A 26,763-nucleotide genomic window follows, 5' to 3' on the forward strand; every position below is an offset into this window, starting at 1 on the left:
ATAACCATATGTGTGCAGTTCTGTAAATAGTAACTATTAAGAACTGAACTGGTCGTAATGTAAAGACGCAGTGAGATAAAACTGAATCCTTCTATAAAAATAATTGGAAAAAAGATTATAAAAGTATCTTGGAGAGCTTGCAGTAAAAGGTTTTCAAGACAACCTAGGAGGATACATTTTCCTGTTCACTGGTGCGATCAATTATAGAGGAAAATTCATTTCGATATGAAAACTCAAATATGCTGGGCGTCCATAAATACTGTCTCCCAGATTGTTAATGGAGCGTTGCTATATTGAACATCTCGGTGACAGCTCAATCACAGGCCTGTATCTCTCACTGCTCTGCTTTCTGTCCTGGAATAAGAGTCACCTCTCTTCACAAAGAGACTGACACAAAGTATGACGTATGAGTATGAGTCTTCAGACTGAAGATCTCTTTCATGGTTGGGAGGGTGACTTACAGAACAATGTGACCTTAGAAGAAACCAAGATATGTTTATCAAAAATGTGTCCTCTGCTCAGAGATTTTATTTATAGTAAAACCTCCCTTTCAGTCAGCATATTCAGGCAGTAGCCTAACACCAACAATGAAACACATGAGCACATATTACAGTTTAAAAAGCAGAAATAAAATCTGAGCTGACAGAAAATGCTCTGTTTTGGTGTAAGACACACAGTTACACTCACAAAACTATGTTATGAACATATAGGTTCACCTTTTGAATTAATAATAAAAGAACAAATGAACCAAAGAAAGTGAAAACCATAAAGCAGATTCAGACAGTAGGCGTATAGATCCACACCTAAAGTATTAGCCTACAGAAGAGTACCACTTACAAAGAAGAAATACAATCTGATCCTTTTAAAACAAACATTATTATGTATGCTCTTTTTTGTTTTCTACTAACATTGTAATCCTGCTATGAATCCCTGATTGATAAAAATGTAACAATCACTATGTCGTTTTTTGTTACTGTAAGTGAAAACAGTTACCTTTTTTTGTACCCTGATTACGAAACGCAGTTACATGTAATGTCTTACTTCTAGTGGTGGAAAGTAGTGATGGGAATTACGGCTCTTTGAAGGGAGCCGGATCTTATGGCTCCATTCCTTTCCGAGAGCCGTTCAAAAGAGCCGTTTTTCTTTTTAAAGGGGCGGGGTTAATAGGTTTATCTGCGAAATAATCACCCGGATAATGATTGACTGTATTGCCAGAAATCTACTTTTACACACAGAAAATGCATAACTTGCTACATCTCTCAGCCAGCCGAACTACCACTCAAGCAGCGTTATGCCATCATCTACGGCTAATGTGCATTCAGGAAAGCAAGTTCCTTTAAAGGCGAGTGGATTTATGACAGGCAGTGAACCAACAATAAAAAGAACGGCTCTCACCAAGTAGGACTCGGTTCCCTTCGTTCGTACCAAAGAGCCGTTCAAAAGAATCGGATCGTTCGCGAACGTCACATCACTAGTGGAAAGTGACTAAGTACAACTACTTAAGTACTGCAATTAAGTACATATTTGAGGTACTTCTACTTCAAATCAGAGTATTTTCATTTAATACTATACTTTATACTTCTACTCTACTACAATGTTGTACTTTTCACTCAACTACATTTCTTTTTATTGACTAATTTACTTACTTTATAAATTCAGATTTTCACACAATATAGGAACAACTGTTAAAATATTATTAGTTGGTATAGATTTAACCATCCATTATTATTTTTAAATTACTAAAACCATGAGTGGGTTAACAGAAAATGTATTGGAATTAAGTGTTATTAATTAAGTTGGAAGAAAATGTCTGAGCTTTATTTAAAATTAAACTATTGCAAACAAATCTGAAATCTGCACGAGCAACCTACTTGTAAGTGCATTTTACTTAAATACTTACATACTTTTACTTAAGTGCCATTCTCCATGCAGTACTTTTACTTGAAATTGAGTATTTTTACAGTGTGGTATTAGAATCTTTTCTATCACTACCCCAAGCCTCTCCAGTAGCTCAGAGTCAGGTAAAGTAATTGTGGGTATTCACAAAGATATACAAAACTTTAAAACATTAATTTAAAATCACCAGAAAGAAATCATCAGAAAGAAAACATAAAATAATAATATTATAGTCTATCAACAACGTTTCCAACAAATGTGTAACCATAGGATTACACCACATGGGGGTGCAAAGGCATTATTTATTCAAAGCAGTGTGCAATCACACTCCAGTGTCCAACATGGTTCCCATTCACATGCTTTTGATGGCTTCTCTGTGATCCTCACTGTAAAACATGGGCTGATTTGCATTCAAATAAACCTCGTACACTTCTAAATCCAAGACACTTTCAGGTTCGTGCCCACGATTTCCAACATTAGGTGTAAAATGAAAACGACCCTGCCAACAAATGAGCTTTCCCTGTTAAAATTCCTTACCATAGCATTTAATAGAAATCCAATTTTCCAGGGGACTTTTTAATGCCTATACATCCATTGGGTCCCTTCAATGGTGTCATAAATGGCGGACAACTAAGGTGAGGATATTGAGTTTTATGGACTTTATTATGCTCAATTCATGGGGGAAAGCTTGCCAATGCCTCTGGAGCGCTGTCTGTCTTACAGCCTTTATAGTACCAGTGCGGATGTCTGGTTCTGTGCCAGCCGCTCTGCTCGGGGCTCACAGAGGCTCAGGCAGAGTGGGAAAAGTCCACGACTTTGAGTACTTGCGCAGCAGTGGAGAGTTCAGAGTCAGAAGCAAAAGGAATTCATCTTGGTGACTGGGTGACTCATTGACTTGCAGTGTTTCTTGGAGTTAAAAGGAATGGTCAAACCAGAGAAGTAACATATCACAGATCCGTCCTCCTGAGTCGTGCTAACTTCACTCATTAAAGAGTCCCTTTCTCAAGACATTGGAAGGGAATTGCTGTTGTATAATTCCAGAAAAGAAATGCAGACAGTGATGAGGTAACTGTAATGAGGTAATCAGTGTAACTGCTGTTATCACTACTTTGATGATTTGTTTGAAGCCAGCTGGTTCTCTTCATCTTTATATCATTTAAACTATGTACAAAATCATCCACTGTGTCTGTGGGACAGATGGCTCTCCTCTTTGTGAGCTACTTGACAATAAATACAATACAACTAGGCTACATTTAAAACGTAACACTATAAAGTGTCTAGACATAAGAAAAACAACAGAATTAAATTCCATATGCTACAATGATTTCCAGCTGAAGAGATAAAGTTATTGACAGAGTTAAAAAGTGTGTTCCGTAACGTCTCAGCTGAAGTAATAAGATTAATTTGGGTCATTTTCATTCTGAGTCATGCTTCATGGTACGCCGCCCATGACATTACAGTGAAGCGTTGAGATTATTTTACAGCAGTGAAAGTGCTTGCAATGTGAAAATGCTTCATTACATGTGCAAGTCATGTATTCAATCAGAATCAGAATCAAACACGTTATTGATCCCAGTGGGAAATTGTGTTTCTTGACAGTTGCACCATATCAGAATAAAATAAAATAAATATATTTATATAATCATAAGAATAAAAGTCACAGGGACACAGCGTCTTAGGCACATGAATCAGGCAGGACATCTTCCACAGCACAGGGACGCTCTGAGGATCATAGTGAAGAGCCTTCAGCTTTAAATATTACTTGAATCTTTATTAATCTAAATATTCATATTATCAATTGATTAAATGCATATGTGTTATGTTAAAGGGAAAACTTGAAGTGAAAAACCCCACAACTATTCACTCTACTCTTCGTTGTCACTTGTTTTTACTGAGCGTACTTTAGCTTATTGTTTTGGTTTTCTTGCCCACAGACGTTCCGGTCATCATTCCTATATCCTGAATTTCCCCACAGGGATTAATAAAGGTCCATCTTAACTTATCTTATCTTATCTTATTTGCAGCAGCATGTAGATGCTTTACGTTGCTAGCTGCTGAAATAGCGTGGTTTTTGTAAAAGAAGAGCATACAAATCGGATGTATATCATCAGGTGGCCAGAAACACAACTCAGTGTTGCTTTGTGTTGACTTGATTTATAATAGGCAACTGTTTGCAAGTTCTTCAAATTAACATAGTTCTTATAGATAAAGTGTTGTTGAATACCAAAGGTTATCATTAGTTTCACAATGTATTCAATTAATAAATCATTATTACTGAGGGATAAACTTAGCAGCATTATGTATCAGTTTAAGTGAAATACATTTTAGTGCATTGTGGGAAGAAATGTGTGATGATAGGTTTTGAATTTCCAATCTATCTGTTAAATAATGTGGAATACATGTAGCATACAACATACAGTATCATACGAAAGAGTACAATAAAAGAGTATATGTATACATATATATATATGTTTACAATATGTAGCTGTTTGCTTGCAGTAATAGATAATATTTTCTTTCTTTACTTTAGCTCACAGGAACACAAACACCTCTGTATATGATAAGGACATAATAAACTCTCCATACTACCGACACATTAGGATGTCAGGTGTAAAGAGGAGGAAGCATGTGAAGGGGTCATAAACTTGAAAGGCATTTCCTCTCCACAAGAGAGGAGCCTAAGTTAACTAGGTGACTCTGTAAGAGACGGGGGTGTTGACGGTGTCGGGGGGGGGGGGGGGGGGGGGGAAGGAGGACGGGAAGCAGGAAGGGTTGGGGGGAGGAGGGGGGTGTTCGGGGGGGAGTGATACTTCTCTGGAAAATGTATTGGTCTAAGTTGGAAAAACAGGTCCAAAAAAAAGAAAAGGAGAAGAGAAGAGAAGAGCAGGAACATTTAGGGGTGAGGGGAACCGGAGCTCTGGCCTGCGGATGAACCCATCGGGGACTTTGCTTGGTGGGGTCATTCCAAGTTCAGGTCTTTCCCTCGCTGACTCTGCGAGAGCGGAGGAGCTGTCCATGGCTGAAGGGGCCTGCTCTTGACGGCCCCCAGCCCCTGCTGCGAGCCCCCCAGGGGCCCTGTAACACAAACCTGTTTCCAGCAGGAGTTCGGTGGGGTGTGTATGGAACCAGGGCATGGCCTGGGTAAACGGAGGTCACGCCGGGGGTGGAAGAGTGAGGAGAGCCACCTTCGCCAATAAATATTTTCCTGACAGTTAGATGAAGGTTTGTTTTCAAAGCTCTCATCCATGTGTGTCTTTGTGAAGGCTCGTGTTACTATTCTCACTGGACGAAGCTCTGAAATGTGAAAATGAGAATGTGCGGTCACACAGAGAAAACACTCTTGTCAGTGAAAGTAAGAATGAAGGAATGTGAGAGAAATTGAAAGCAGTTTCTTTTTATGGTTCCATGAATGTACCATAAAAATCCCATTTAGCTCTTTTTGACTTCAGAAAATGACTGGTAATAAGTAAACTTCTGGTACCAGCTGCATGTGCTAACCCACACACGGAGCGGAGGCTTATAAAGGATTTTGAAAAAGACAAATGAGAGACAATCTATCATTGGACACTCACAGACCAAACAGCAAGTCAGGGGTGGCCAACTAATCAGGCAGTTTGCACAGGCAGCACAGCATGGGGTCTTTGAGTGGATAAGTGGTCCCTCCCATAATGTCAAGAGTAAAGCCTGTACCAGGGGTTAGGGAGAGGTTGGAAGGGAGTTAATGAGATGACTGGTGGGGTGATCAGCAATGAGAGGTTTGAAGACCTATGACACGGCACAAGACACACATTGATAGAGACGGAATACTTTTTAGATTTATGAAGTGTTTGTTTATTGTCAATCTCGCCGGGTGGCCACGAGGAACGAACAAGTCAGATCTGACAGAAACAGTTAGAAGTGAGCGGTTTTCACTCAGGGCACTGCCACTTAATTTTGAAATGTTTTTTGAATGACATATTACTTCTTCACTGTTTGCCTCTCTCACTGCATAATTGCCATTTTAGACTACAAGCCTGGAATAGTAAATCATAGGCTAGAATGTGCACAGTACTAAAAACACAGTGAACCCATATTTCTGGCTACATGACCGAAATTGTGAAGGCTATGTTGAAATTGCCCATGATTCATTGGTTAAGGAAAAAACACTGTAATATCATCCAGAAAAAATCTAGTCAACATAAGGATGTCTGTCGCTTGATTGTTGCTTGAACACTAATACAAACCACTGCAATTCACTCCCAATGACTAATGTTAAAAACGTGGAGTCTTTTTTCAAGATTTATGTTCATAATACTTAGTGAAAACCTCCTGACCTGATAGTAAGGCATTAATACATCCTTACCTGAATGATGGACTGTCATTCTTGCATTTTTCATTGTAATAGGAATAGTTATAGGGAACTTAGGATACCACCTCCGCAATATTATGAATCTTGCATTACATTAAGTCTGGCCATCTGGCACACTCCTGGAAAAGTATTCGCTGCAACTGCAGTATGCCATGTGTTCCACAGAGTAAAGAGACAGAATTGTATATATAATACCTCAGAGACACAGTTATTCTCAAAGAAAGAAAAAACAATGTGTGATTTAATAAGAGACAGGGTGTGAGAAATGGAAAAAAGTAAAACACTCTTTATTTACAGTTGATTGAGAGCTACTGCAAACAATATATGTTATTCCTATTTGAGACTTGTTATCAATAATAATAATACATTTGGATTTTGACCTAGGTAAAAGTAGAGAAGTGTTTTGCGAAATAATGACCTTTATATACAAAGAAATATAATTGTTAAGTGTGCAGAATGATCCATGTTAATGTCATATTATTGATCATTATTATTGACATATCAACTTTTAAAGGTGGGGTAGGTAAGTTTGAGAAACCGGCTCGAGATACACTTTTTGTTATATTCCATGGAATGCTCTTAACATCCCGATAGCAATGAATATCTTAAGTGCTTTGACAAAAAATCTATAAAAAAATGTCATCTGTGGAAGACGTAATACTGTAAAAAGTACGACCAATCATTTTAGCCGGCCCGGCTAAAATAACTGGATGGCCTACCTGCCTGTCAGCCTTCCATCTGTGCACAAACTTATCTCGTGCCCTCATTGGTCATGTGCGCGTTCATGTGTGTTGGAGGAGGGGCTCTGTAAGGAAGTGGCAGACTTTCTCCGGCTGTGTATTTTCAAATTCTAGCGCACTCGAGCTGGTTTCTCCAAAATTAGATACCCCACCTTTAAGTAGTACTTTAATAATACAGTTGGTTAAGATGAATCTACTTAGGAAATTAGGGTAGTTTAATCCGCAGTGTAATAATGTATCTTTAACTGATCATGTGTTTTGTATGCAGCATCTTAAACTAAAAGTAGGAAAATACTTCAACTGGTACTTATGTGATGTAGTATAGGGAGTGGATTAAGTTCAACAGTTCCCACTGAAATATGAAAGTATAAGTACCGTGTAAAGCAGTGGTAAATGGAAACACTCAAGTAAGGCACAAGTTTTGTTTTATTTCCTCAAATTCCCAAGATAACATCTGAGTTAACCTTGTTGTTCTAAAAACTGCCACTTCTGTGTAAAGGAACATTTTGTTATCCACAAAAGGAGCTCATTCCACAGTCCTGATAAGGATGTTAGAGTGTCTGGTATTTAAAGACACTTTGTCTCCATTGGCAGGACAGCAGGACCTGTCTCTCCAATATGCCAGCAGACAGTTTCTGTCTTGTTGACAACAGTGTGATAGAAATAGAGAGAGAAGGGAAAGCAGGAGGGGTTGTGAAAAAACACAGCATGAAGGGAGAGATTGAGAGAAGTTGAAAGGAGAGGGAGGGTAGGGAAGAGAGGTGAAGGAGGGTGCAGGGGGAACAGAGAGGGGATGAGGGGAGGAAGGGGAGGGAGAGAGGTGGAAGTGGGAGGAGGGGGTGGCTGTGCGTGAGTAGAGGACCTCCCCGTGAACTGTGCAGTCGCGAGCCGGGTCATTGGGGCGAGGTTGTCAGAGCGTGCCTGAAACAGTACACCCAGGGGTTCAGCCAGAGTTCACACACTCAGTGTGCAAGATCCATGTCCCTCAGTCAGCGCTCGCCAGCCGTACACCAGCATATACACAGCAACACAGCAAAACTCACGTGTATCATTGCACACGCATGCACAAAGATCAAAAGCAACAACAAACAAACACAGATGCACTTTCGAAACCTACAGGATGTTTAAATTATAATCAATCCTTTTAGCGTGGGCTGAGTGGGAATTCCAGCAGATGAGCAAACAGTCACATGCACTCTACATGCACGGTGACATATTGTTTTCCTATCAGTGCAAGCAAAGTTTATCTTGGGGAGACGTATGCAAAATAAATACGCAGAAGAAAAAGTGGAAAGGCTTGCAGATTTAGTGTACCACAGAGTTGGTAACTGATGGTGTCCATAGCCAGCAACAACACCAGCTACAGCACCAGTAACGTTGCAACACAGTGAGCAAGATTTTCTTTAATTCCAGTCAGTGTGGTTTAAATAGGAGAGGCCACTAAGCCAGAATCCCCTCTGTGTGACTGAGCTCTTTGTGGGAAAGCTGTCTGCTTTACTCCCATTGAAGACTGGTTGGCCCATTGTCAAACCCAGAGCTTGACCTGGTGTTGAACCCAATTGTCAAACTTGCAGTGTAGTGTGGGACCTTGGTGGGGGAGGAGAGGCTCCAGAGTGTGGTTTAGCTGACTGAAGCAAGTGTTTGTCATCTCTGAGTCCCTGAAAGAGTTCATAATGATCGCATATGCCTCAGATAATGCATTAAAAAGCTGTGAAAAGTGGAATTTCCCGTCAAAGCCTCTTTTCTACAAAACTAATGTGGTGATTTAGGCCTTGAATACAGTACGTTCTCACATTTCATCGAAGGCCCTCCAGTCATGTGGTGATCACCCCAATCTCTCTCCCAATTCTCTCGCTGGGGATAACTCAGTCTTGTGTGTCACATGAGGATTTGACAGACAGGCCCAGCTGTGGCAGTCAGGCGCCAGAGCACCACGCCCTCCGAGTCCAAGGCAGACAAGGCCCAAACCCTGAACAATTCAGTCTTTGTGGATCTACTGGAAACCATCAACTGCATCCAAATGACCGTAAGCTGTAGATACAAGCCAGATGTTGGAATTCCTCAGCTCAGTTCAATCTCAGTCCAGTCTGGCTCATCCAAGCCCGGCAGCAGAGCAGTGGCAGGAAAGGGGGCGGGTAGTTCTGATTGTTCTGTTATGTGAAACCCAGTCTAATCGAACGGGAGACGTGCAGTTCAGCATGTTCCTTTGCCATCTACGGTAGAACTGTCTAATCCGGAAATGTTGGTGAATTGCAGCTCTTTTATCCGGGGCTTTGTGACAATTGAAAACAGGTTGCTTGTAGTTTTCATCATTTTAATAAAATCCTTACAATGTACCAAACCCAGTCATGTCTCATGAGGGCAGCTGTGTTGCACGAAGTCTATGGATGATTTCTTCTTTTAGCCAAATTACCCCCAGATGCCCCCACCAAGATTGGTTATGGAATGAGTTAAAAGAGCATTAAACATTTTTAAACTGCTTTGCCTCTCAAAGCTGCCTGAATAAATAGCTGCTTGTCTGCGTCAGTTATTAACTTCTTATGCAAAAAAACAAAACGGTCTAAACATGAGATTTGGTAGTTGAAGCCATGTGTAGCACTTTTCTTTCCCCAAAGTATTTCCATCCTCATTTCAAGAGAAGCTTATCGCCTAATAAGGACCTCCATGACACCGCAATAATATCTTGTAAGGTCTTCAGTGGTCTCAAATCTGACATGCTTACAGTGATCTGTTGGGAGACTAATTTGTCCTTTTGCAGGCTAATTACAGCAGTCTGTGCTACCACCCCCCGCATTCCCAGCCAACCTTTCACCTCTGAGGTGTTGAGCAGGCAATTACTCTTCTTGGCTTCTGTGTGAAGGGTACAAACACAAACTATTCCTCTCCCTCTCCCATTTCTCTCTCTTTCTTTGTCCCACTGGAGTATTCGAAGCACTTGGACATCATACAAGTGCAATGTAAACACACGCACCTATCTTTAGGTTCAGTGTTGTGTCATGTGTGGGAGGTTAGCTGATGTGTTCATGCCTCCCACACTCCCTATGCTCTCCCTCACCTCTTTTACCTGAAGCGTGAGTAGATGCTTTTGTGAAAGAAGTATTTTGTCTAAAGATGTCTAAAAAAAACGTAAAATATGATATTAAAATGTGTACATTTCATCAATGTAGGCCTAAGAGTTTGTTTTATTTGGTAACCTGAATTGGTGATAGCACACACTGCTCCTAGTAGCCTACTAGACTCCTGGTATTAGGATGGGTTAAAAGCAGAGAACAAATGTTACTGTGTGTGCTGTGTGCTCTGCATGTGTGACCATTACAGAGGGTTTCATCCCTCCCAATTCTATTCTTCTATTCTATTCGAGCAGCTACAGTAGCATGTGTCAGCGTTGTGGTAGTCTGCCAGGAGATATCATAAATAGACTTTCTATAAGTGTTTTAAGCCACATTTGATAAATAAATGTTTTAGTTCTTGGTTGCTTTTAAACTGTATAGTTCAACCAGATGGAGAATTGTAATCATTGGACATCAGGATCTTAAGTTATCAGATAACCTAGCTGGACAACAGTTAGCCATTAGCTCGTAGCCCCTCAGACCTGTCTCTCAGGAAACACACATTTTTACTGGGAAACTGCTATATTGAATGTTTTTTACCTGTTTCAATCAAGGGGTCTCTTCATTTCGGAAAAGGGGAGATCACTATGGTTAATCCAGCACCTTCTAGAGAACCTGTCGAATTCCTCAAGTTATCAGAGAAACAAGCTAAGCAAACGTTAGCATTTAGCTCTTGTCCACTCATCCTAAATCGGAGAACTTCATGACTGCAATGGTGGTGAAATACTAACTACAGTAATCACACTGTGCTTCTCAACTACATCAAAAGCAAGGTAAATTATTTTTTTGCGCTTTTAGAAACAAATTATACCTAGAGAGAATTGATTCGATTTTTGTCCCCTGCAGATGCCATCTATTTGTCCTCCTCTCACCTCTGTTTTCATTTGAGCTAGAAATGCAGATATCAAAGCTGTGCGCACGGAAAATTATATGTCTTGGAACCGTGGCAAAAGTTCATGTTCCACTTTAAAAAAACTGAAGATGAGTAGAAAATCGTGCTTCGTTTCTGAGTGTCATTTTGCTCAGATAGATATAAGCATTGCACTTCCTCAATCGTTTAAAAAAGTACTTTTAAGCTCTCCCTCACTGCTTGATAACCCACATCCTCTCTACAAAACCCTCTGTAACAGCTCTCCAGAGGGATGCTTTCATCCTGACGCACACTTTGTGTTTGGTCTGTTTCCATTTAGCTAAGTTCAGGTGTAGTTCACAGAGGCCGCCAACTATGGTCATGTGACTTGCATGCGGGCTGAGGGCTTGGGAGGCCTTTTTTTGTGTAATATAGCCGTGTGATAAATCCAGAGCTTCTGTGCCAAGAAAACACAAGAGCGTCTTAACTGTCAGTTATTTTACATAAGCCAAGAAAAAATGCTTGTTATTTCTTCTATTTGTATTCCCATCAGTCTTATCGGTGTTTGTGGTTTAGTAAGAGTATGACCTGCAGATCTCATGTCTCCCAGTGAAAACAAGTTAAAAAGGCTGTATAACCTTTTGAAATGTGCTCTGTACTTTGTTGATACGGGTGCTGAGAGGACGTTGCCCTTCATTTGACCCACATCTGATTCACCTTGAGTAAGGCAGGCTGCTGGCAACAGACACCAAGCAACAGAGTTAACTCGTGCTGCGACACTGTTGCGTAATCTTTGAGGAAGCTGCTCTGTAATAAATAAATCTGGATGAGGAGGTCCATCTGGGAACAACATTTTTCAACAGAGCTCTCCTGACGTGATGCCTAGTGGGCTTTATAAATATCCTGGGCCCATCCGCGCAATGTGAACTGTGTTTCACCCTCCCACACCCTTCCCCTTTGAGTGTTTGCCTTCTGCTCGCAGTGAAAAGCAGGCTTTACTTTGCTTTGTTTGTCCCTCAGCGCTTACCTCCCACTTTCTCCCTGTTAACTGTCAGTGTTCAAAAGCAGAACATTGGAAACCACATGTGAAACAGAACTCTCTTGGCTTCACAATGTAGGTGAATGACCCAGAGGGATTTTTTTGTCATAAGGGAGCTTGGGAATATCAGAACTGAAGGTGCTAATCTCTTGCTTTTTGTATGACCCAGGCACAAAACAAACTGAATACATTTGGCAGTTTTGAATTCAAAATTGAAAACTGCAATATCAAAAGCACACTAATATCGGTTTAAACATATCACTGCAAGAAACCTACTTACCTAGTGGTGCCTTGCGCGCCGTGGCTCTAATCTGGTGTTGTTCCTAATCATATCTGTTGACATGATATGATGTTCCAGAAAGAAACCTTAATGAACACCAGGCGATAACAGAGACAACGTTTTCTGTGTAGCTCCAAAACCCCTTTCCCAACAAAGATTCCTATATAGATATTGTGCTTCTCTGCACGCTCTGGAGAAAGGATATGCCTGGCAGCCAGTGATGAATAGAATTTATTAAGAGCTATGCCCCAACTACCAAGTGTTTGACCTTGTGTTGCAGAATAACAGCCAAATCCACCTGATGCATATGTATGGTGGATAAACCTGTAAGGGCTGAATACTTTAAACATCCAAGTGAAGTGAAGTGATTCAAAATGTCTTGGGATAGCTGAAATGCTTCAAGATATATGTTTGTGCCATGTTTCTTTGTTCGGTTTGATGCATTCTACATCTTATATGAATGTGACAGAATGAACAGAGACATATTAAGCCTGTATTTCACACTTACCATGTTTCTGAATCGAATGACTTTCAAAATGTACTCAATAATTCATTAGCGGGTTGCGGCTAATTTCTTACATTTATTTACCCTGTGTGTTTGTGTGTTTGAGGGCTGACACCCTCTGAGCCTGCTGCTCCCTTTGACCTTTAACACCACAGTGTATAATAACTCTTACTGTCTGACAGGTCAACTGAGGCGTCACGGCTGGCCCCTTGCTGTGGGTTAGGGCTGAGCCTTTTTATCATACTACACACCCTGTGATGGATGAACCCGGCAACACACTGGCGAGAGGGCTAACTGCGTTGTTCAGAGAAAGCGGATAAGGAGTTGTAACAAATAACACCCCGCTGAACTCCACTCTACTACCTTCTTGTAGTCCCCTGGCTTCAGGCTCTTTCGGCTATCCCCTTCCGACAGCGTTTTCTGGTTCACAAAGCACAAGACTTATGAGGTTTATTGCAGGTAATAGTCCACTGCTCACTAAGCCAGTGTCTGAGTCCACTTGTCTCTAGTGTTTTACTGCAAAGTAAGGGGGGTGTCTATTAGGGGTTTAAGTGCAAATGTGGAAAAATCAGTTATGTTCTTCTCGACACAGCTGGCAGAAATGATGGTATTTGTTAAAGGATAGTATAGTTTAAGATTTCAAATGTATCATATGCAGCATCAAGCTTCAAAGTCACAGTGCACCATCTGCCAGGAAACTGGGAGTCAGAGGATCTGTGAGTGTATGTGAGGTGAATAACGACAGAATCCTGCACTGGCTGACGTTTTACATGCGTTCAGCATCACTGCACAAAGAGCCCAACGGACTCCAGATCCGGGCTCCTATAATGTATTTAATGGATCATTGGAGGCTGACTTTCCAAGCGGGCTGTGTTGGGATTACAAATGCTTGGACAGCATATAGGAAAAATACAGTCAGATTTGTTGCTCTTCTTTAAAATAGGCTATAGAAGAGGGTTCAATAGCCAGGGTGCAGAATAGGTTAATTATGACTATTAAACATTTAAAGAGGACATATTATGTATACTTCCAGGTTCAACATTGCATGTTGTGCCTCTTCTGTGCCTGTGATGCAGCACTTCTTCTGAAATCAGAGCCCAGTCTGCTCTGATTGGTTAGCTGGCTGGCTTTATTGTGATTGGTCGACTGCTTAGAGATGTGTTGGACATTTCTCGAGCCTTAGCCTATTATGTCAAATGTGTTGAAGTGTTAGCCTATAAGCACAAGTGTAGTGATGTCATAATGTTACAGAGGATAACAAATCGAGGCGGTTGAGGCAGGGGGGGAGGCTGTAGGAGGGAAAGTCTTTCTGGAGTTAACTTTCAAAAAGCAAAATAGGGCCTCTCTAAGACAAACTTGCATAACAATTTCCCATTGGTATCAAAGTGATGACCATGTTTCTACACTGAAGTAACTTGAATACTTTTTATTAGGTTTTAAAACCATGGTACAATCCTAAATAAAACTGAACTGTCCAGCAAAGACACCTGGGAATGTAGTCACAGCTGAGACAGCTCTATGATTTCTCCCCATATGACTGAACCTTTAGTCCTCTGCTTCCACCTGCGCCTGGTCAGTCACCCTGGAGATGAGGGCCTGCAGCAAGGAAAAGGCTTTCCAAGCCCCCTTTGATTTATTCAGTATTTGGCTAACCTTGCTCTGAACCTTCCCCATGAGATTTCCAGCCATTTCAGCCCTCCTCTTCCAGCATACGTGAACTACATGCCTGCTCGACCTAGTTCCATCCCAACATGTTTCTTCCCCCTCTGCTTTCGCAACAGCTCACTCAGAGAATGAGAAACAGGCCCTTGAAGGAGGCTCGGGTTCACTCTCGGCAGATTCGTGTCCCCCCCCCCTCCCCACCCAGTGCGGGTCACCTACTGATCACAATGTGCGGCCCTATCGTGAGTGCACAGGGGGGCATTTATGGTTCGCAGGGATTCAAATGAATGTTTATGAGGCTTGTCTAGCAGCCAAAGGGCAGGCGCTATCCCAGCTTTTACAGCCACTCTCATGGGTTTACTTTCTGTTGTGAGTTTCTGCTTTGACTTGTGCTCAGTTATGGGGTGTCTTTCTTGGTGTCTGGATCTGTGATCTCCAAATCCCTTCTTGTGCGGTTGAAGTGTTACTCTCAGGGCAGCAGGGGGAACGTTCTTTGTGTTTGTACTCTGTGCGTGTTTGTTTTACAGAGCCCTAGGACCACATGGAATTCACTTTCGTCTTTCAAGTTTACTTTTTCATTTGACTTCTGTCCCTTTAATGTTGGCTGGTTTCGCAAACTGCAATATCTGCATGTATTGTCATGCTGCATATATTCTCTTCTTAGCTAAAGTGTTTTGGCTTCATGATTAACTTCACTGCAAGGGAGGAAAAAGCACGGCCATACAGATAAGCACACATTTGCGCTCCGTTGCATTTTCAGTGAACATTGCTCTTTGCTCCGATCTAAATATACTAGTTACAGTCTCAGAGGGAACAATCACATAATCTCAGTAAGCAAACAGAAGAAATACAATGATAAGGTCTGTAGATAAAAAGGAGGTGCTCTGTTTTTTCTTGTGAGAAGTCACACATTAATCATACTGTCCTTTTAATGTGTGAGCGCAAATGGATGGAATAATATACACAGCAGTATAATTACATGCAGTGGAAATTCTTTGCTAAATTGATATTTTTTCAGTTTCAAGCCCTGGTGTGCATTTGTGGTTTATTTGTATTTGTATATTTTAGAAGCCTTCCCATGAATTAAGACAAATGCAACTAAGTGTGGTATTTTCCGTTTTACCGCAGCTTTTATATTGCCGCTTTTACAGCGTTAAAACCTCACTGTGGTCAGATTTTAGCCTCATTTCATTAAACATTAATGAGTTACAATTCACCAGCTACCATCTGTGAGGGTGGAAAAGAGCACAACCCCCCCTGAACCTTATTAGTTATTTTACTGCAGCTCATAATCCCTAATGGCCTTTTGTTTGTGTGGAGCGGTGTAAACTGAACTTTTCATTTTGCTTTCATTCAGGTTTTGATCTCTCTGTTGGTCTAATCTTTATTTGTCAGAATGACCTTCATGCAGGGTACAGCTGACTACACTCAAAATAAGTCATAACAGCCAGGAAAAGTGTTTATTGTTTTGTCTTGTAAAATACATTTGGAGAAAACTAGATGGTACACACACTGGTGTTCCTGTTGCTAATTGACTTACTAAATGACTGGGTTTGTTGTGTAACTGAGGTTCCACTCTCAGGTCTATTCAGGGTTGAACACATTTACATCGTATCTAACAGTCATTGACAAACAACCACAAACACACCACAATACAAGGGGATTACAATTAAGTACAGCCTCCGGTATGAAGGGTACTGACCTTTTTGAGCTTAGAAATACACCAATTCAACACTGGTCAATGCAATAGCCTTAGGAAAGCATAATAGGGTCCCTTTAAGAATTAAAGTGGAATGGGAAGAGATATTTAAACACAGGTATCCCTTCAATGGACAAAGTTAGGTGTGCAATAGGCTGATACGGCATTTTCAACTAAAAGCATAGGTTGACAATTGCAACAATACGCATCTTGCTGAGACGTAGAAACATCAATACTGATGAATGCAAATAAGATACCCAAAATGGCAAACTATGCATTTCGAAATTCTGCTTTAAGTGTGGCCCTCAACCAGGCAGTTAAATCATGCTTTTTTCCATTCTTAAATAATATCCTCAAACATTACGAATTTACACAACCCTCACTCTGCTTTTAGCTAAATGTTGGAAGATGCTCAACTTCATATGCAATAAAACAAAAGAGGCTCCATATTGGCCCTATTTTTCTGGGGTATTAGCCTCTGGGGTATTAGCCTCCGGGCTAGCGCTTATAACAAACACATTATTATCTACTACAACAAAAGTGTAGCAGTTGCAGACAGGGTTGTTTGAGTGTTAGCCAAGCTAACATAAACCACTTGTGATACAGTCATCTTTATTTAGAGGTTTACTTCGAGCTTTCTTAATTAAGGGCTTAATATGACTGCTGTTCTTTCAGGGCTAAACAGTCTCTCTGCATGTCCACATTCATTGAATATGTTCTGGAACACACTGGACAAGTGAGGACGAGGTCCTGACCAACTTGTTTTGAGTTTATTATTTTTTTGCAGCATTACATCATCCCCCCTTTAACATTTTTGGTCAGCAGAGACAGGCAAGAACACACATGCCCCCTCCGAGCCTATGTTTTATGTTTTGACAACATCGTCTGTCACAGTCACTGATCTCATGCTTGTTATAAATCAAAGGTGTTATCACACTGCCATGGGAGTCAAAACCCAGACACAAAACAGTCTGTACCTCCCAAGTGTTCAGTTTTTTCTATTTTCATCATGCACAATGAAACACAATGCATCCCTAAAACTCAATTTTATTATCTTTTTTTGATTCAAAGACACATTAAAAGGTGAATAAAAAAGGAGTGTAAAACGGGTCTAAAACATGTGTCAAAAACGTCCAGAGAAACTACTGGTACAGACCTATGCATGGCTTATGTTCAAAGTGAGGCATTCAGTCCTTCATACTATACACATAGGCACACACACATACAAATGAGGCATGGTTATATCCTGCAGTTTATCTTGATTCTACCTGCAGAAGCAACCACCTTGCATGTCCCCTAAGTCTTCACACTATCACAGGGCATCTTCCACTTCCAGATGTCTTAAGGTCCATATTCCCTTCATTACACCCCAGAGCTGTTGAGGTCTCTCGCACATTGAGTGCTATCAATGTTCATGTCCTCCCTTTGAAGGTGTTCATGCAGCTGTAACTCCCAGAAAACTTGTGGATTTCTTCAAGTGCCACTTGTGGCATGAAGCTGAAAAGTGCAGAAAGATCAGGGATGGAGTGTTAAGCATGGAACAACATAAAATAACACAGAAGAAAGATGTTAAATGGTACTTTGTTTACCTTTTTAAAAAGACAAGGGCATGCATAGTCCAGGGCAAATAGAGGAAGGCCTGGTCAGCTCTCACTGCATCCACAGTCCTCTGGGCAACCATCTCCGGTTTGAGAGGAGGAAAGAGCAGGGGAAACCTGAAAAAAACAATAAAGCAGTTTTGAGAAAAAGTGTAGATATTTCTGATAAAAAACATTTATTTTAAAGTTGAAACAGAGCATAAAATGCTGCTTTAGCTAGCTAGACATAATTTGAATGGCAAACAGCAACAGAGTTTAGATAAATACATAGTTGCCAAACCATACATATTTTTGATGTTTTCAAGAGCTATTGCAATGTGAATTATTTGTAAATATGGGAAAAGGTTGGGTGTAATCACAAACCTGTTCCAGAACCTTCTATGTTATAGATGGAAAACTACTTGCACAGCTCAGCACTATCAGAAAGAGGCCCTTTTATGCTTTTTGCGGTTTTCCCTTTTCTGTAGTGTGTTACTGTATACAGGTTGTAGTGCATGTAAATGGTCTGCAAAGACTTAAAACCCCAAAGTTCCCTCCAGAGGGAGTTTCTCTCCCACTCCTTTGTTTACTTCCGTAACATAGTTACATCACTATGTAACACTGGCACTTCTATGCTAGCGCTCCAACACATTAAACGAGATAGGATAAGGGGTGGGATATTTCCAACAAACCTCTAAGCGATTGACCAATCACAACAAAGCTGACCAGCTAACCAATCAGAGCAGACTGGGCTCTGGTTTGAGACAGAGGGTGAAAAGAGGTGCTGCAGCACAGGCAGTATGAGAACAATAAAGACCTTTTTGAACATTAAAGCATGTAAACATGCAGTAGGGTCAGAAAATACAAATATGAACCTGAAAATGAGCTTAAAAGTATAAAGTTCAGTGTCATTTATTGAGACTTCAAGACAGGCCCTAGGGGGAAGACAGATTGATTTTAAGTAGATAGATGAATTTTCCACTCCATTAAGCAGATTTCACTGCAATGTAAAGGTTTTAACCCACTGGTTGACCTAGATGAAAAGTCAGAGACACCTTGAATATCTTTAAATAGCCAATTTCACAGCAATATATTTAATGGTCAAGTTATTTCCCTGATGGAAAAGTAATGGGATCCCTACTGTCAGAAGCGTATTTCCTGTAGGGAATACCGATGTACAAAATCCAGCCCTTCAACCATTGTTCAGATATTTCGGATTGGACAAAAATGGTTGACTGACTGACCTAAGGTCCGGCAATGCTTTCCCAAGAACCACAATGTTAGTACTGTTCAAGTGAAAATGGCATAGCCTCTTTCAATACCTGACTCTCATGCCCTGGAACATCTCGGTGTTGCAGTGGAAGGGAAGCACGGTGGTGCAGCCGACGCCGGGGCAGTCCAGCATGCCCAGCGTCAGACTCTCCATGAAGGCCAGCGACGAGGCCTTGGAGGTGTTGTAGTCTATGGCCCCAGGGATGGGAGACTGGGACAGGATGGAGTTTATGCACACTACGTGACCGTGCTGCAGCTCCAGCATCCGAGGCAGGAAGGCTTTTGTAGTCTGGGATAAGAAAAGAAGAAAGGGAGAATTAAGACAAGGTGGAAGGAAGCGTGGAAAAAGAAGGTGAAATATATTCAGCAGAGCAAAAGGAAGAGCAGACAAGAGAAACAGGCCCTCAGTCACAGATTACATTTCCATTTAGTTGATAATTGCATTTCTGTTGGCATATGACAGAGGCTTTTGATCTCTATTCAAAATAGAAATGCCATGAGTTTCAAAATCCTTCTGAGGTTTCAGGGGCTGGAAAAGCAATTTGGAAATACCCCACTTAACCTGCCATAATAGCAGTCATGATTGACATGTCTGGGGAGGCCTACTGTATGAAATGCCATGCTATAATCAAATTATGAAAATGATAAGGGGTAATCTGCTACGAGGAATTCCCCTACTACTGCGTGCAAACTGCGTCTGCTTAAGTCTCTGCAAGTCTTACCCAGAACTGTCCCAGGGTGTTGATGTGTTGGGATTTCAGAAGGGCGTCGTCATCGCTGTCTATCAGACTTTTGCCGTGCACCACAGCTGCATTGTTCACTAATATCGTAACATCCCCCACCTGAGATTTAAAAAGCACATCCATATAAAAAAGAACACTGTAATCAGATTGTATGCATTTTCTGTCTGCTTTCATGAGATGATACAGTTGTGCTGCACCAGAGCTGTCAGCAATATTCCCCCCTCTTATACAGATATTTCAGATGAAATGTAATCTATACGCCAGATGGGAGACAGATCTGGGAGCCAATATACATTATACAGATGATGCACAAAGGCATCACAAAGAAGCATTTTATCATGTGTTTAACCATGTGCAAACAACATTTTTTTTAGTAGCAATTTCTTTGTGTATAAAAAGCTGGCGTACCTTTTCTCTAACCACCTTGGCTTGCTTGTAAACTTCTTCCCGATTGGCCACATCACACAGGAAGTAATGGCACTCTGTTCCTGACAGAGAGATCTCTTCTGCTGCTTCTTTAAGGCACTTTTCTGTTCGGCCCCACAAGATCAACTAGCAAACAAGAACATGTTTAAAGGTTAGAAACAGAGAGATTAGAGAAATGTGAGGCATTGGAAATGTGCTGAGATTTAAGGAAAACCAAGTGACCCGTTGTTTAAATGTGGAACAAAAAAGGGATGTTATTACTGTCAGTCATCAACAAACATGACGTATGCTTTGCACAATTTTTCTGGCAATGAGCCTTCGTGTAACTGTGGAGATCTTTGAGCAGAAATGCTCTTTTCATTCAGAGAACAGAGAGGTTGTTTACACTCCAACAAATAGTTTTAGAGCAAGATTAAAGGCTTGGGGGTTGCTGTGTGAATGAATTGTCTCTTCATCCACCCGGAGACTAAATGAAGGCCCGGTCATTTGAGCAGGGAACATGGGGTTGCATGGAGGTGGGGGACTAGTGATTGGGCAATTAGATCTGTCAGTCTTTGGGGTCAGGGAAAGGTAATGAAATCAGGGGGTGAGCCCTCCTCATCTCTCAAACACAAATTCTCAAAGAGATTACACGGGCTGTTGGGCAGATGAGCCCCGTCATTTCTGGTCAGGGAGTCTGAAAACAGTGCGTGTGTGAGTGCTGAGGATGCCAGTGTGGGATTTGGCCGGTCGCCCGTGACCGAGGTTAATATTTGAGCAAAAAGTATTCTGGAAAGTGATCCTGTGTATGTGAGAGACAAAACGACAGCGTGTGTTGCCTTTCTCATGGATTCAATAGCTATAGAGGATCGCACGTCATCTTCTGCAAGTATTAAACCTGTCATCCTGCAGTAACACAAGACTCTTAGTAAATGCTAAACTTTTCAAATTAAGTCAACATTTGTATAGAGCCTAAAATAACATATTCACAATGACCAATGTTAATTTGAACAGACACAAAATAACTGTATTGCTATTTATCCTTGCCTTGTTCGTGTGTCAATGACGGATGGTAATAATGGCATAAACAAACATTAATACTGACACTGTTAAGCTCTAGAAAATAAAACACATTTACAGTCTAGTATGTTCCTAATTTCTTTATCAGATATGAAGCATTAAGGCGGGCTCCCCCTGTGAGCGGCCCTTGTTTGAGTTACTCTTGATTGGGTTTTTTTGTTTGCTTCATTTGCAAGCCCATTTGAGCAATCAGTCAAGGCAGACAGGTCTTGATAAATAACTGAAAGCTTTTAATAGGATTTGAGCCCTACAAACAAAGCTGACAGCTCTCATTAAAAGTCAGCACTCAAACTGTGCTCTCCTGCTAAAATGTTATTTAATTAATTAGGTTCATCACCCGTCACAACACACAGGACCCTCAGAACAAACAAGCATTGGCCAAATTGCAATCTGGATAGAAACCGTAAGAAAACAATTATTTGATTGACCTTGCACAAGCCCCCTTTGGCTATCACTGATAAACCAGCCATAACTAGGCCTGCCTTATATTACATAACGTCAACACATGCTGTAAGTAAAGGCTCTCTAATTAATGTGGCAAGGCCTGAAACAGGAGACAGAGTGGAGATGCCATTCAATACTGGTTGTGGTGTACCTCTGTGTCCCCAGTAGCTCCAGCTGAATTACAGTGATACTCTATCTCTCAGGTCTGAATGTATGGGTGGGTAGGAACCCTCCTTTTCACACCCATTGTATGGGCCAGCAGAGAGGCGGCACACAGAGGGGGCAACAGGAGTTCAGGAGGCAGTCGCCTGCCGCTGTCTAATTACTGCGGAGACAGCAAGGTCAGTTGCAGGGCAATACCCAGCTGGGAGCGTTGGGCTTCCCGCCCCCAGCACAACACACACACACACGCACACAACGCCCCCCCCCCCCCACCCCCAAACCTGTTGTCAGTGCCGTGGTTTGGTTCATCTTCCTAGCAGTGATGTAATGTCTCTTTATGTAATGCTTACAACCACATAAAATTCAATGAACTCGGCAAACGCTTTCTTCTAAAGTTGTTGTCTGAGAAATACTTTGAGCTTTGAAGAAATAAGCTGTCAACTATTTACTGGCATTGTTCTGCAAGCCCTCTCGCAGTGCTCTGAACTTGGATGCCGTGTTTGAAAATACTTTTGCTCTCTGGTTTATTGTTTCAGAGCTTTGTTCTGCAACGGTTCCCCCCCCCTAACAGCACACAAGAAGACCTGGCTCCCCCCTTGAGTCCCCGGCTTTCAATCTCGCCTGATTTTTTCCTCAACGCTGTAGTTAGTCTTCCTCACACCGTGAAAACACCAAAAGCCCAAGCAGAGGGAAAAGGAAATTCCGGCTGCCAATCACAAAGGGGCTCAAACTGGGGTTAGTGCAAGTTCGTAGAGGTTAGCCCTTTCATAATTACCATCCTATTTCCTCTTAGCATCTCCTTAGGCAGGGAGTGATTGTCATACACATTACCACAGGTGTTGTTTTCAAAGCCTTCACACCTAGATAATACCCAACAATGGGGTGCTGAAAAGGATGGTGCCGTCCTTTGTTGTGCAGCTGCAAAGTAAAGCTTTTAAAACCCACTGGTTTCTCCTTGCTAGTTCCCCAAGGACATAGCATTGAAAGACAGAGGGGGGGGGACAGTTAGTGTTTCATCGAGCTTTTAGCAATGTTTTCAAGCTGCTTAAATTGCATCCGAGATGTGGCGTTGTGTCACACATGTACAGATAATTACAACCCGCAGCTCTCAGCTGAGATGCTCAGTGCTTTCTACCGGGGAAATTACCCCCGCTTTTCTCCATGTGTAAGGATGATTCCCATCTGAGTTGATCAAAAATAGAGCTACTCAGTATTAACACGTTATTGCTTAAGGGACACCAGCGGGTACATCAGGCACTCAGCTGTGTAATGTTCACCCACAGGATTGGTAGACAAACCGTAGCTGGGAACGATGATGGGAACAGAGTCTAGCATGACCTGCATGGACTGTCTGTGTAGCCACTGGAGCATTTTCAGGCCCAAGTGACGGCTCCTTGTTAGTGGGGTGAGGGATGGGGGGGAGTGGGGTGAAGCGGGAGGGTGCACAATTTCCACCAGTTGGGTGATTCTCTGAATTGGCAGGACTGGATGACTTCCCTTATTGAAGAAAACCTATTAGAATTGTACGGGTATGCACAAATGGCAGCCAACAGATCAGTCTAACCCAGAGATTTGATCAAATATAGACTCCCCTCAACTTCAAAATCTGTAAAACAGAAAACGATTTGATTCACGGTTAAGAGCATGTCACATCAAGCTTGGAAAAATTATGATGAATAATACCTTGTCTCATAATAAATAGATAAATAATGTTATTTATGACCCATTTTGACCTTTTACTCTGTCATCTGATTAGGTCTGCTCCCTCTACGTTGATGAGTCAACGTATTGCTCATGTTGGTCAACTACCATCTATTTGTCAATTGGACATTTAAGGCTTTTTTTCATGAATTAGTATTTCAAAGAGATTTATGAGCTTATCTCTGGTTCACAAGATTTAATGGGTTTTGCATGATCCTTACTGGAGAAACTCAGTTTTATAGATATGTTGATGAAATCATCTGCTTGAATAGTCAACCAAATCTTAAGAAATGTAGAACAACAAAGACTTTCTTTAGTCAAGGGCAGCCCTGATGATTGCATTTCAGTTACTATATTATAACTTGTATTAGACTTATCCAAGACAATGTGATTTGATTCTCCCAAACCACTTTTTTGTTGGTTTCTTTTTGCTCAATTAGTATTGCACAGACTCCATAAAAGGCATTTCATGTCCTCATGCTATGCGAAACCTAATCTGGCGCCGTACATTATGGCAGCCCACTGCTCCTAACACTAGGATGGGTCAAATGCAGAGAAACCATTTCGTTACATAGTACCTGTACTACGTAATGACAATAAGTTGAATCTTCTTCTTCTTCATTAGGAAGCATTGTGGGGCCTTTTGTCTTGTGTTGTGATATGTTGCCAAAGTTTACAACAGTGCAAAGACTCCTAAAAATATAGCAAGAAAACTATAATTGGGTAATAGCGGGGGTGTTTTTATGTGGCTTTGAAGCAGTTTCAGTGAGACTTTGCGCACACACACACAGTCAATTTCCTTAACACAACCTAAATCCTTGGATAAAACACTGTCATGCCATGCCATTATCACACAGACTTTTAGCACAATGAATTTCAGCGCAGTACTGAACTTAATCACATCAATCAGCCATAAAGGCTGCCCGGTCCTGCCCTCTGGTTGACCCAAGCTGTTGTGCAATACTTGAACCAAAATTGAGGGCAATGCCTTCAGTCTCACTGGACCGACTGGGCTACTTAGGGGTCATGATCCTAGCTTTCATAGAACAGCAACAAGACACTAGGGGCAAGGTGGGCAGCACTGACAGGGCTACCTAAGGATAGTGTGTGTGTGTGTGTGTGTGTGTGTGTGTGTGTGTGTGTGTGTGTGTGTGTGTGTGTGTGTGTGTGTGTGTGGTGTGTGTGTGTGTGTGTGTGTGTGTGTGTGTGTGTGTGTGTGTGTGTGTGTGTGTGTGTGTGTGTGGGGGGGGGGCAATTACTAATGCTGCTGGAAGCATTACCAATACAAACTACAAGCAACATAACTTTGAGATCTGAGACATTACTTAGGAAATAGTGGAAGAAGCAATGTGGATGCAGTGGTGTGAAGTAACTAAGTACATTTACTCAAGTACTGGGCTTAAGTAAAATATTGAGAGACTTGTTCTTTACTTCAGTATTTCTTTCTTTTGCTACACTGTACTTTTATCCGACTACAGTTCAGAGATTAAAAGTGTAGTTTTACTCCATTACATGTATTTAATACAAAAAGTTACTTTGCAGATTTGCATTAATAATGGGAAATATAAATATAAACAGAAACATTACTTTAGTTACACCTGGAGTAACATTCACAAGCTACCCTGCCTGCAGCATACAAAGTCATTAAAACTAGCTGCACCTTTACCAGATTTGATAACACTTCAATGATCAATAATTATAATCAAAACATATAATATATATGATTCTGAAATGGGCCAATCCTCAAAATGAGTACTTTTGGTACTTAAGTAAGTATATGTTGATGCTAATACTTTTGTACTTTTAATTGAGTATCATATTCAATGCAGGACTTTTTACTTGTAACAGAGTATTCCTACACTGGTAATTTTACTTTTACTTTTAAGTACAATACCTGAGTAGGCCTACTTCTACTACTGCTGCTGGAAGCATTACCAATACAAACTACATGCAGCATCACTTTAATAACGGAGAAATTACATTGTAAAGAGTATAAGAAGAAGAAATGTAGGTGCAACAAGTTGTCTAGATGAAATTACCTTTCTGGCCCCCTGCTTGGCAAACTCATTAGCCAGGTGACGCCCGATGCCTCGTCCCCCACCGGTGATCAATACCACCTCCTTGCTCAGGTCCTTCCTTCTGTTTGGCAACAGCGAAAACAAACTTGCCCTGACTATGTAATAGAGCATTTGAAAAGGGAAAAGGCACATACGACACGCGTTCTTCAAATCCATCTCGAAAAGTGCTCAGTGGCAGCCGATGAGCAGCCTATAATGTTTACGCTACAAGTTTACGTGCACTTCTGGTGTCCTCCCAACTGTGCGATTTATGAGCAAGTTTGTCAGCATGCAAACACTCTCATATGCAGCATCAGAAACTGTTGCATGAGTAATCCACTGGCGAGTAAAAACTGTGTGATTTCAAGGAGCTCTGACATGACAGTCGACATGCATCACGCTCTGGAAATGAGTGAGTGATCCGTCATTACGCCTGTCAACCGCTGCTAGAGACGCTCCAACGTGAGAGTCCTGGCTGCGCTCCGTGGAGTGCGCTACTGAAACCGCTGGGCTTTGGAGTTGTGTTGCTGTCCTGTCCTCTCTGCTTTATATATTGCCGCCTCTGCCCTGGCTTCGCTATACTTCTACTAGTGAAAGGACCTGGATGAACATAAAGGGGAGGTGTGTATGGGCATTAATCCTGATTGACATGTTAAGTGGGGATGAATATTTTTTTGCTCCAGAGCCAGTCTGCCCCTGAGTGGTTGCGGACTTGCCTCTTCCCCCACCCCCTTAATGTGTGTACAGAGGTGCTTCTCAATCTGTGGTCCGGGGCCCCCCAGTGGTCGCACCACAGCGTCCCAGGTGGGTGCCCAATCTTGTTTGGGAAAGTGTATTAACTTGCAGAAAAACAATGAGAATTCAATCACTGTTTCACTGATAGCTATAAGTCAATACAACCACACTATTCTTATGTAAGAGCACCAGCTGGGGTTATTTGGTCAAGGGCTTCATTAAAATGACTGATGGCAACTAATCCAGCCCTCCCATTAATTAAGTGAAAGAAATAAACAAACAAACAATTAATCAGTTAAGCATTAAGCAAACACACAGCTGAGAAACCTGACAATTGCAACCATAACACTAACCCCCCCCTTAAATAAGTACCTAAAGCAGATGGATTCCTTTAAAAAAATATACATTAACTGATAAATGTTTAATGTGCTTACCTTAACAAAGGGCACTCTTTTTTT

General features: G+C 41.4%; 1 protein-coding gene across 1 annotated transcript; it reads right to left on the bottom strand.

The window, feature by feature from the left end:
* Positions 1-15,885: 15,885 nt before the first annotated feature.
* On the bottom strand, positions 15,886-26,196 carry dhrs3b (dehydrogenase/reductase (SDR family) member 3b). The gene is made up of 6 exons (XM_034138576.1): positions 25,553-26,196; positions 20,130-20,273; positions 19,701-19,820; positions 19,029-19,267; positions 17,719-17,844; positions 15,886-17,626 (listed from the first exon to the last, which is right to left on the bottom strand). The coding sequence occupies exons 1-6, from the start codon at positions 25,745-25,747 to the stop codon at positions 17,542-17,544; spliced, it is 909 nt and encodes a 302-aa protein (XP_033994467.1). The 5' UTR covers positions 25,748-26,196; the 3' UTR covers positions 15,886-17,541.
* Between the last annotated feature and the right edge of the window lie 567 nt (positions 26,197-26,763).

The sequence above is a fragment of the Trematomus bernacchii genome, unplaced genomic scaffold (assembly GCF_902827165.1).
Source record: "Trematomus bernacchii unplaced genomic scaffold, fTreBer1.1, whole genome shotgun sequence".
Lineage (NCBI taxonomy): Eukaryota > Metazoa > Chordata > Actinopteri > Perciformes > Nototheniidae > Trematomus > Trematomus bernacchii.

Coding starts and splice junctions, on each gene's coding strand:
- dhrs3b (XM_034138576.1), bottom strand. CDS start 25,747: ATGGATTTGAAGAACGCGTGTCGTATGTGCCTTTTCCCTTTTCAAATG. Junction 19,268..19,700: donor ACACCCTGGGACAGTTCTGG/GTAAGACTTGCA, acceptor TTCTTATCCCAG/ACTACAAAAGCCTTCCTGCC. Junction 17,627..17,718: donor GCCCTTGTCTTTTTAAAAAG/GTAAACAAAGTA, acceptor TGCACTTTTCAG/CTTCATGCCACAAGTGGCAC.